General features: G+C 34.0%; 2 protein-coding genes across 2 annotated transcripts; one reads left to right on the top strand and one right to left on the bottom strand.

Moving 5' to 3' along the window:
- The first annotated feature begins 58 nt into the window (after nucleotides 1-58).
- Nucleotides 59-5154, top strand: LOC105454319 (serine/threonine-protein phosphatase 4 regulatory subunit 3). The gene is made up of 7 exons (XM_011696870.1): nucleotides 59-518; nucleotides 752-1068; nucleotides 1466-3064; nucleotides 3160-3311; nucleotides 3453-3553; nucleotides 3646-3842; nucleotides 4043-5154. The coding sequence occupies exons 2-7, from the start codon at nucleotides 871-873 to the stop codon at nucleotides 4127-4129; spliced, it is 2334 nt and encodes a 777-aa protein (XP_011695172.1). The 5' UTR covers nucleotides 59-518; nucleotides 752-870; the 3' UTR covers nucleotides 4130-5154.
- Nucleotides 5155-8317: 3163 nt separating this feature from the next.
- Nucleotides 8318-11274, bottom strand: LOC105454321 (cilia- and flagella-associated protein 36). The gene is made up of 6 exons (XM_011696871.1): nucleotides 11256-11274; nucleotides 10062-10434; nucleotides 9580-9755; nucleotides 9145-9335; nucleotides 8713-9007; nucleotides 8318-8599 (listed from the first exon to the last, which is right to left on the bottom strand). The coding sequence occupies exons 2-6, from the start codon at nucleotides 10168-10170 to the stop codon at nucleotides 8345-8347; spliced, it is 1026 nt and encodes a 341-aa protein (XP_011695173.1). The 5' UTR covers nucleotides 10171-10434; nucleotides 11256-11274; the 3' UTR covers nucleotides 8318-8344.
- Nucleotides 11275-11455: the final 181 nt, after the last annotated feature.

Genomic DNA, 11455 nt, shown 5'->3' on the forward strand with positions numbered 1-11455 from the left:
CCGCCGCCGCCGCCGTCGCCGCCGTCGCCGTCGCCGCCGTCGTCGTCGTCGTCGCGGGAAGAACTGTACACAGCGGAGCGGAGAGTGCCATAGGCGCCAACGTTCCCTTGACCAAGAGTGATCGGTGTCCAGGCTGGAGCCAGCCGTGCCGTCGTCGTGCCGGTCGAAATCGACGAGTCTGACTGTCGCGTATCTACGCAGACATCGCAGCACACGTGAGAGTCGCGAGCACGCGATCCTATCCCGCGTGTACTCCGTGCCTCTCAGGAGTCTTCTCCAGGGTAGAGAGCTCACCCGCGAAGGGGATCGTTCGTACGGTCCGTCCGACGAACGGCGCGCAGGACGCGCGAACACTCGTGGACACCGTGACTGACGGCCGACGCCGTCGGGGAAAGGAGCCTGGAGGAAACGCAACACGTTCACCCATGATGTGCATCCGTTGCTCGTGCTATTCGTCGAGTTCACAGTTTCTCGGAGCATGCATATGATCGTCGGCCGAACGGAGCCGGAGTCGACTGGTGTGTAAGCTTGTGCACATATTATTCAACCGCACGGGGGTTCCGCCTGAGAGCCGCGGACGCGGCCTTTCGCGCAGCGCCTTTCGGCAGAGAGAGACTGACACATTACCGAAACGTTTTGTTTATACTGTACTATACGTGTATGACGCAATTACGTTAAACCTCGATGGGCTGTACAAGGGCATGCGGAAGTCTAACATATCTTGGTTTTTGTCCATTTGTTGCTCCAACAGGTATCTGAGAGTTCTCCCATTGAAATAACTGCCGAGAGATAGCCAAAGATTGCGTGAATCCTGGAAAGGCATGCGGAATAGTTGGTGATAACGGAGAGTTCGCTAATTAATTTTACAATATGACGGATACACGTAGAAGAGTAAAACTGTATGCACTTAATGCAGACAGGCAATGGGATGATCGTGGTACAGGTCACGTTTCCTCTTCCTATGTCGAGAGATTGAAGGGAATTTCCCTTTTGGTAAGAGCGGAGAGCGATGGCTCTCTCCTGCTGGAGAGTAAAATACAACCGGACACGGCATATCAGAAACAACAGGTAATCAGAAATTTCATGAATTTACTTTCCTTATGACTCTCTTTAGCAAGCATCTTTTTTTTGAGCAGTTTATCAGTATTACTAGTTAGATATTACGTTAGATACTACTGTTACTTGGTTATCTTGTACAAAGTTTTCTAATTTAGTTGTAATATTTATAAAAACTGAGCGAATAGATGAGTGTATTTAATTTGTTCGTTTAAAATTTAAATTTTTATAAAATATTTAGCATTTTTGTATTATTGAAAAATCAATATTTTCTTTTAAAATATTGATTCTATATATTAATGTATAATACGAATATAATTATACATAATATATAAAATTAATTATAATTTATGTGGCATGATGCGTACATGGGATATGTACGAATAAATATGTATAAATATGATTTTAGGATACCTTGATAGTATGGTCAGAAGGGGATAATTTCGATTTAGCCCTAAGTTTTCAAGAAAAGGCTGGCTGTGACGAAATATGGGAGAAAATCTGTCAGGTTCAGGGCAAGGATCCATCTGTAGAAATAACACAAGACATAGTGGAAGAATCCGAAGATGAGCGGTTCGATGATATGTCAGATGCGGCACCGCCTATCGAATTACCTCCGTGTGAGCTTAGTCGTTTGGAAGACATTAACGAGCTCATAGAGAATTGTTTAACGTCCCCAATGAGAAAAGAGAAATTAGCAGTGGCACTAGAGTCCGAGGGCTACATTAAGAAATTGCTAAATCTTTTTCGTACATGCGAGGATTTAGAGAATATCGAGGGATTACACCATCTTTACGATATATTCAAAAATATTTTCTTACTCAATAAAAATGCATTATTCGAAGTTATGTTCAGCGACGATACGATTTTCGATGTTGTCGGCTGTCTGGAGTACGAGCCGACGTTATCTCAGCCAAAGAGGCATAGAGAGTATCTACGACAGTTAGCCAGATTTAAACAAGCAATTCCTATTACAAATACCGAACTGTTAGCTAAAATCCACCAAACATACAGAGTTCAATACATTCAAGACGTAGTGCTGCCAACCCCGAGTGTATTCGAGGACAACATGCTGAGTACATTGAGTAGTTTTATATTCTTCAATAAAGTTGAAATAGTGACTTTGATACAGGACGATGAGAAATTTCTTACTGAACTTTTTCGTCAGTTAACGGACGAAGCGACATTAGATAGCAAGAGACGCGACTTAGTCCTTTTTTTAAAAGAATTTTGCAACTTTTCGCAAAATCTCCAGCCGCAGGGAAAGGAGGCGTTTTATAAGACATTAACAGCACTTGGAATACTCCCCGCTCTAGAAATCACTTTGGCGATGAACGATGCACAGACAAAAACGGCCAGTATAGACATATTGACTTATATCGTGGAATACTCTCCAAGTGTTGTACGAGATTATACATTACAACAGATGAATAACACGGAACAGGACCAAATGTTAGTGAATGTAATAGTTGCTCAACTTGTCGGGGACAGTGATCCTGAGTTGGGTGGAGCAGTGCAGTTGGCCGGTGTACTACGTTTACTTCTGGACCCAGAGAACATGTTGGCTTCTGTTAACAAATCAGAAAAGACTGATTTCTTAAATTACTTTTACAAGAATAGTATCGGTACTCTAATAGCCCCTCTCCTGGCTAACACGATCGGAGAACGACCTGCGAGAGAGGATTATAGAACAGTACAACTTTTGGGATTGATCTTGGAATTGTTATCATTCTGCGTGGAGCACCATACGTACCATATTAAAAACTGCATATTGAATAAAGATTTACTCAGAAGAATATTGGTTTTAATGAAATCAACACACACATTTCTAGTACTATGTGCATTAAGGTTTATGAGGAAGATTATAGCATTAAAGGATGAATTTTATAATAGGTATATAATTAAGGGTAACCTGTTTGCACCCGTATTCGATGCATTTGTAAGAAACAATGGCAGATACAATCTCCTAGATTCAGCTATATTGGAAATGTTTGAATTTATCAAATTGGTAAGTAAAATTTGCTTTTGCTTTTGCGCTCGAAGAACAAGAAAGAATTTCTAGTATTTTACTACAATTTATATATTTTATTATGATCTTTTCAGGAGGATATTAAGTCACTATGTTCACATGTTGTTGAAAACTTCTCAAAGGAACTCGAAGCAATTGATTATGTACAAACATTTAAAGCATTAAAGTTAAGGTACGAACAACATCAAGACAAGTTGAAAGATCGTGATAGAACTACAATTGACAGGTATACAATGTATCTTTTACTATACTTATAAAGAAAAGAAGATAAAAGACACAATTATATAGAATACATCATTACTAAAAACTGACAGTATAATCATTTTTATTTTATAAAATCATATGTATTTAAATTATTTATGTGTAGTGTTCCATCAATCTTACGGAACAGTCGGTATCGAAGGGATCAGAGGCAGCTTGACGAGGAGGAGGAACTATGGTTTAATGAAGAGGAAGAATTTGATGAAGGTGAGGTGGCAATTATGTCACAATAGCAGATCTTATATTTCGAATTTTTAAGCTAAATCATTATCTTCAAATTTTGCATTTCGTTTTTGTAGATTCGAAAAGTCATCAGCAACAACAGCAACAGCAGTCTGTATTAAATAACAATACTGCTAATAATAATATTACCTCGCAACAACCACAGATCAATAATAGCTCGTCAACAACGAATGAATCGCCAATTGCTTCGGACATAAATCCTTCTCCGGCTATTGGCACTGCGGAAAAAACGGGAACGGCACTGTTTAAGAAGGTAAAACAAGAAAGAGATACATTCATTTGGAATATTATAGTTTTACAGCATCATTTTAATACGCAAATAAAATTATTGATATTTAAATCCGTGAAATAATTAAATTGAAGTTTAAATTGCAATTTGCATCGACAAATAATTCTCTGTTGATTTATAGATTTATGATAAAATTGAGATTTAAATAAATTTAATTTCTACAGGGGTTAGTCGACTATGAAGGAGATTCGGATGAGGAGGATGAAGATTCAGAATTAAGTCCTTCCCCAAAACGACAACGATTGTCATAGTAGGCAAACTTGGAAAGAACAAGAACATTTGTGATTTTTAATTGCTATTATCATTTCACGACCCTCCTACATGTAAAAACAGATCTATCTCCTCATTGTCGGAAGAGATATAAAATTGAGCTTTCTCGCTAAGGAATGGACACAACAATAAGTGCTTTTTAAAGAAAAAAAAAAAACTGTATGGTGGGCACTCATTCATAGGTCTGTCTGTGTTGATACTGTGTATAGTATGTGAAACATAAATAGGGTCTGAATGAAAACTGTAAGCTCGGTCGAATGTGTCGATAAAAACAAAGGAAGAATGAACTTTCTTTAATGAAACGATCAGTAATATTAATATTGTGGCATAATATAATGTAGTACGATGTACTGTATAATGCGTTAAAAAAAAAAGTAAGAGATACTAAACAAATCATAGAGTCCATTCCACTTGTCTGGAACCATCTTGCGCATTAGGGAAGATAATCTCATGGATAACTATAAATAGTCTAAGAAGATTTGGCTAGAATTAGCCAAGTTTAGTGACTTACAGGTACACAGGAGATCGAAGTGTACGCTTAGACACAGTGATAAACTAACTGTCACAGTTAAACTGGAATGTCATAGTTGAACTGTGACTAAATCGTAATCACAGTGTATCACAGTTATCTGGTAAGTCTGCCAAGAAAGAACTTGCAACATGTTGTAAGACAATTCGGAGAAGACAAAGAGTACATGATGTACCGCACAAAAGTAATCTAGCGTTTTGTTTTGCCATTCGTAAGTTTCCTATCGCGCCTGCTGCGCGATAAAAAGAACGGTTCTTCAACGGGTCAGGCACTATGAAACTTTATCCAGTTCAACAGAAGTATTTAGTTTGTATATATATGTATATTTGTAACGATTGTAAAACAACCACACTCATGGATTAAACAGAAACATGCAATTTGTTTAAGGAATTCAGTTCCCTTTGAAATACTTTCAACAAGCTTTTCGATTGTCAATGTAAGTAGTAGTAATTGTACAATAAATATTTGATTTATGTATATTTATCAGTCTGCACTTCATGCCCAATGTTAATCCTTGATGTGTAAAGTATAACTTGAATGTATCGCGAAACGCTTGAATATTAGGCTTATGTATAAAATATATTGTTCGTATTTACGTGATGGGCAAAGTGGAGCCAAGAATGACAGAAAAGCGCTTTGTAAAAATAGACTCGTATATGCGATTTAGCTTTGTTAAATTATAAACATGTTTATAATATATATATATAAAACGTATAATTTATATATCAGATAAAAAAATGTCAGACGATGCAATATAAATTCTTAATTTGTGTTTATGCTATTTAAATTTAACAAGAGATGAAGTGTTATGATAAATAATTTTATCTTGTAGAAGTGAATAACATTTTGAAACTAGATACATATAATTCAAATTAAAGTTTAACTTTACAGTATCATATCAGAAAACTAGATTCTATCTATTTGTATCAGCTCCAGAAAAAAAGTGCTTCTTCAAATCATTTATGCAAACGATAAAGTTGACAATGAAAATTTAATTTTTGCATTTATCACTATATAATTTCTATATCGTATCATATTAGTAACTTTCATTTTTACATCGTTTTTCGTTCAGTTGACTTTACAAAGAAAAGTATTACAAACTAATGTACAGATTTTTCAACGATATGCCTAATACCCGAAAGAATTTCCAAGACTGCTTTAGGACTGTAAGTACATAAATGCTTGAAATATTGCAGTGGAGATATACACCTGTACACATATACATATATATTAACTCTTACTTATAGCGAAAGGGATTCAGAAGTTAATTCAATCACAAGATGAACAAATTGTGAATATCTGAGTTAGGCGAATTCGCTGGAGCTGAGTGATACATGTACATAAAATGTTGTGCAACTTGGACTGATCACAAAAAGAAGAAATGTAACAAAGGCTAATATTAATTAGTTAAGTAAGATAAGCTGAATAATGTTGTTCTTTATGTGTTTTACATATATCCACAATTTATTCGATAATAAAGAACAAATATTAAGCCTAGAATGTTATTGAGTGTAAAGAATGTAAGTAAAAAAGAAAGAAGAAATGAATTAATATCTAAGTGATATTGGAGAGTAAAAAATGCGGTCATGTGCTATTTAAATTGACAAATTTGATATATACATTTGTACAGAGTGTGTTACGCTCTTATACATTTCGTCTCTCATCAATGATATATTTGATTATTATTTAGCTTTTTTCGTTTTCATTTTTATATTGATATTTGTATGCATTAAAATTTAAAATTTTAAAGCAACTGGAAAACTAATGAGTTAAACATTTTCTAATCATTTTTTTTCCTATTTACGAATTCATATTTATAGAATAAAGATATACTTTTATAATACGAAGTAAAATAAAACACATCCAATTAAATTTACAAGCACAAAATCGTTATAATCTCGTATTTATTAGTTGCTCTGAAAATATTGGTGTTTTATTATACTTGTGTCTTCTATTAAATATATTCAAAATTCATTATAATATTATTATATGATATAGCTCTGAACATATGATATGATAGTTTAAAACATTCTGCCTCAAAACCATCGCCGAGATCGCAAACATACATTTTTCAACCGTCGATATAATGTTAAAGGAGGAAAACATGTCGAGACGTGCACACATTGTACAATATCACATGCTAATACTAGCATGCGTTTTAATTATATATAATAAAACAAATAAGAAGCTTTTTCTTTGAGAGTCACATATATACAGACACACGTACACACACAGACATACACACATACACACAGAGCAAAGGAAATCTTTTTATATGAAAAGCTATTCGAGAATTTTGTGAATTAAGAGCAAGTATAAAGTATACAATCTTGTGTGTATTATGATAAGTGAATGAATTGTAATTGAAAAAGGTAATTGTAAAAAAATTTTGCATTTTATTCTACTGGGGAATGAAAGAAACAATCAGGCAACAAAAGTGATATCTAAATGCAGGATTCATAGCACAAAACACGCAAATATTACAGAGAAAGTTGTTTAACTTTCACGAATTTTTTGCCCAATATTGTATCATAGATTCTAACTTGATTATAGTGAACAGTTCAATTCTAACAATCAAAATCAGTTGACTGTTGTATCAAGTAGATCGATGTCTGCAGCGATAGGAAAAGAGAATTATATTTAATTTAAAATTATAAAACTAATTATAATTACACTAAATATATACATATATTAAATATCCATGACACATTCTGTACATGTATATATTATATAGAGCGAATTTTTTGCATGCTGCAGGTAGACATTGATTTTCATTATTCTTCGTATATTTCAGAGAAATATACGTTAGTATTTCTTTAAATAATGAAGAGGAAAGTTAGATATTTATATCATGTATACACAGCGTACTTATTGCTGGTATTATGCTATGAATCCATTTCATTTGTTAGAAAGTAGACTGCAAAAAAGTGAGAGTGATAAATGTGTATTATACAAATACAGTGTGTTGTAGAAGTGCGAAGAGTATTTAATTAAATAAAATTAAAAATTAGATCAATACTTATTAGCGAAACTAATCTACCTTAATATCTATACTTTTGAATTTTTGTTGAATACAAAAACACAGTGTGCTTGATAATTGTGATTTAATCTAATTAATAGTTAGTGAAATAATTGGAAATCTTTAAACATTTTATACTTTTTCGTATATTTATATTTATAAATGTGCATTAAATCCTTATTATTGACTATTAGACTTATACAAACATATTCTTATATAGTAGTGAGAAAAAACATTTAAAATGCAGTATTCTTTCTTTTATTAAATGTAGTTTTACTTAAAAAAATCAGACTTTTGATAAGATAAAATAGTACATGGGTGAAGATATCTGCAGATATTAAATATGTTTTACGTACTTTACCCTTCATGAAAATGTCAAGAATAAATAGGAACATTCTTAAATAAAGACGTAAGAATATAAAAATTCGTACATTTTCGCACATTTTTCGGAAACTATATCTGACGTACGACGTCTAAATACAATTTTGCATATACTACTTTTCTAGATATCACAATCATGTAGTCTTTTGTATGAAGCTCTTTACCGGGATTGCGAGTTTAAAACTAATTAATTATGAGAAATCGATATATATTTTATATATATATATATATATATATATATATATATATATTAATGTGGATTAAAAATTACTTATGTACAACTTCAGCTTTCAGTCGGGCGGCAAGAGCCCTTCGTACTTGAAGTATTGAAGGATCTATAGCTTGCGCTGCTTCTAATTCTTGCTGTCCTTTCATAGTCGCTTCGGCGACTACTCTGGCCGAGCTCGGCCGAGTTTTGTTCATTTCTAACTGTTGGCTTCTAGCTTCCTTTTTCAAAGCTACAAGTTTATCTCGCCTGGCTTTCAGATATTCTTGCCTCTTTTTAATATCTTCTGCATTCATCTGCAATAATTTAAGCAATACAATAAATTTTTGTTTCTATACACATATTATTTATGGAAAATTATATATATTTATACATATATATTAATATCGCATAAATCAAAAGTAAATACCTCATCCTCATCAGATTTCTTTTTCGAAGCCGGTATCGGTTTGAGAGGCTCGGTCTTCCTGAGGTGAAGATTGTCTAACGACTTTTTATCAACCGATACGGTGGCACATTCAACATCTTCCGTTGACTCGTCCTCCGAAGTATTTCTGGATCCTTCTTGCGACTTTCTTAATGCTTCCTCTAATAACGCCCTTTCATTGTGATATTCGGCAGCTAGACGCTCGTGTTCAGCGATCAATGTTGTTTCCGAGGATATACCTGACTCCTCCTCGCTCTGATCTTCTAGAACACGTTTCCTGCGCACACATATGAAAGATATATATGGTTCTCATTCCTCCGATACAAAAACCGTTTTTACGAAAGTCTCGAATTCTTGTATGGCAATACATATATATGTTGCCTGATATATTGATATATTTATGATATAACGTACTGTATCAAGTCCTCCATGACCAGTTCGTCGTCAAGGAAGCCATCCGTCTCGTACACGAGGGAGGCAGGTGTGAGACCGTATTTTTGTTCGATCATATTTAGCGCCTGCAGCTGGAGCTCCAAGTTCTTTTGTATCATCATCCTTTTGAATATCTCGTACTCATTCGCCGCCCATATTTGTTCGAATAGATTCTAAAACGCAGAACGGAACGTATAATTTTTAAGAAGAGAACAACGGCATTTGTTGATAGAGGTAAATTGTATCGTGAATTTTTCACTAACGTCTCTGCCATTCATTTTTACATATATTAATTTTTAAATATGTCATTTTTCTTTCTTCTTTGATATCGAATACGTGAATTTCTTTTTTAATCTTATAAAATACTAGTAAAATATAATTCTTCGTGCAGACAAATGCAGTGTGTAATGAGCATACTTGTTGAAAATGTATTGGGATCTTTGTATCTCTGTTAACGGTGCACGCGTGTTCGAATTGTTCCGGCGTGATACTCATATCTTCCATAAAGCAACCGAGCAGCAAGTCAACCAAGTTCTTGTACTCCTGATATATTTTCCGATACTCTTCGCAGTCTTCGGTATTGGCCTCGAAAACTACAACATATTGGAGAGACTTTGTGTAATACTCATTTACAGATCATATTCTTACAAATTAATCTTGTTAATTAAGCAGCCCTCGGCGAAAAATTTTCTAATTTTACGAAGGCTTCTATTTCCATTGTAAAGAAATTATCTCGAATATTCTGAAAAGTATCAAAAATAGATGAATGTGATCCCGTTACAAGCCACGCTATGAAATTTTTCTTTGTTTCTTTCTTACTGCGTATAAAAAAAATTTTTAACCGAAGAGCTCTGGTTCGAGAGAAAATGAAGAAAGTATTTCCGAATAATTGTACGAACCGAGGGACTTTTCCTCGATGAAGGTCAGCAGGGGCGAGGACCAAATGGGGCCTTGCAAAAATCCAATCAAGGAGTCGAACACCCAAGCGCTGTCATCCTTATCATTCATTTCGCCGGGATTGTCTCTAACGTCGCCGGGATTATCACTAAAACGTGAATTCGCACACTTGTGTCGAGAGCTTGCATACAATCCTACGCCTCCGACACGATACTTCTCTCTAGCTTAGCAAGTTGTAGTCATAGTTACGACGGGCAAAACATGAGCCGTTAGAATTAGACTTGCGCCAGTATTATTCATCGGAATCGATGAGCGCTGTCTCTTCTTTCGGTTTCAATTGCAGACAGATAGATACAAGTAGATACCAGGAAATCACTGCAAAATATACAGAGCATTTTCATATCTATCTTGGACATCTTGGTAAATAAATATATGTATCTCCTTCAGAGATAGCAACAAAGAAATTAAATGGTTTATCCAGTCCAATATATACACGTATATCAATTATTGATATGAATTATTAAGATATTATTGTAATTTTTTTTAGATAAAAGACCCATGATTTTTGTAAATTGCAAGAAAAATATCATTATTTGCAGGATACGAAATATACATTAATTAATCTATACGGGATTTTCAATTTTTGTAATATACAATATATTTTTTATGCAGGGATACTTTTTATAAAGAGAAAAAAAGTATAAGATGAAAAGAAAAAATATAATTTAAATTATATTTATTTAAAATTCGAAAAAATAATCGGCTCTGCTTTGAGAATGTTTCTCGAGATCAATTCTTATAGAAAAATAATACGTATAAATTTTAAAAAATAATTGTTCCTATAAAGAGAATTCGCATGAAAATTAACGTGGTGATATCGAAGAGCAGATAGCGACATCGAACAATCGATTAACTTTATTAAGCAACAATCATATTGTTTTATCTCTGAAACGCGGAATAATTCATAGAATAATTCATTTTTTTTTTCATTGAATAAATTGAAAAAAAGATTAGATTAAGGACGACGAATTATATAGTCAGAAATTTTGCAGCGCGAGTACAAATTCCGCCGGTCGTAAATTGATTGCTGACTAATAATAAGCTAATTAAAGTTTATAATATATTATTATTGATATCTTTACGAATTAAATTGTTACTCGTTTCGGTAACAATTTATTATAATTTTCTTTTCTTACCTTCATCGCTCGTTTATCATTGCATGTGGTACGTATACAAAATATATACAAAATAAGAGAGGAAGGGAGGAGAGAGAGAGAGAGAGAGAGAGAGAGAAGAGAGAATTTATTAAGTGTCGGAATTTTCTCCCCTCAATATATAATTATTGGTATGTAAAAAATAGATAAGCAATGCGCTATGATAAGATGACAAGTGTGAC

The sequence above is a fragment of the Wasmannia auropunctata genome, unplaced genomic scaffold, assembly GCF_000956235.1.
Source record: "Wasmannia auropunctata unplaced genomic scaffold, wasmannia.A_1.0 LD335986.1, whole genome shotgun sequence".
Classification (NCBI taxonomy): domain Eukaryota; kingdom Metazoa; phylum Arthropoda; class Insecta; order Hymenoptera; family Formicidae; genus Wasmannia; species Wasmannia auropunctata.

Coding starts and splice junctions, on each gene's coding strand:
- LOC105454319 (XM_011696870.1), top strand. CDS start 871: ATGACGGATACACGTAGAAGAGTAAAACTGTATGCACTTAATGCAGAC. Junction 1,069..1,465: donor CGGCATATCAGAAACAACAG/GTAATCAGAAAT, acceptor ATATGATTTTAG/GATACCTTGATAGTATGGTC. Junction 3,554..3,645: donor AGAGGAAGAATTTGATGAAG/GTGAGGTGGCAA, acceptor TCGTTTTTGTAG/ATTCGAAAAGTCATCAGCAA.
- LOC105454321 (XM_011696871.1), bottom strand. CDS start 10,170: ATGAATGATAAGGATGACAGCGCTTGGGTGTTCGACTCCTTGATTGGA. Junction 9,756..10,061: donor CATCGAGGAAAAGTCCCTCG/GTTCGTACAATT, acceptor AATATGTTGTAG/TTTTCGAGGCCAATACCGAA. Junction 9,336..9,579: donor TCCCAATACATTTTCAACAA/GTATGCTCATTA, acceptor TCTGCGTTTTAG/AATCTATTCGAACAAATATG.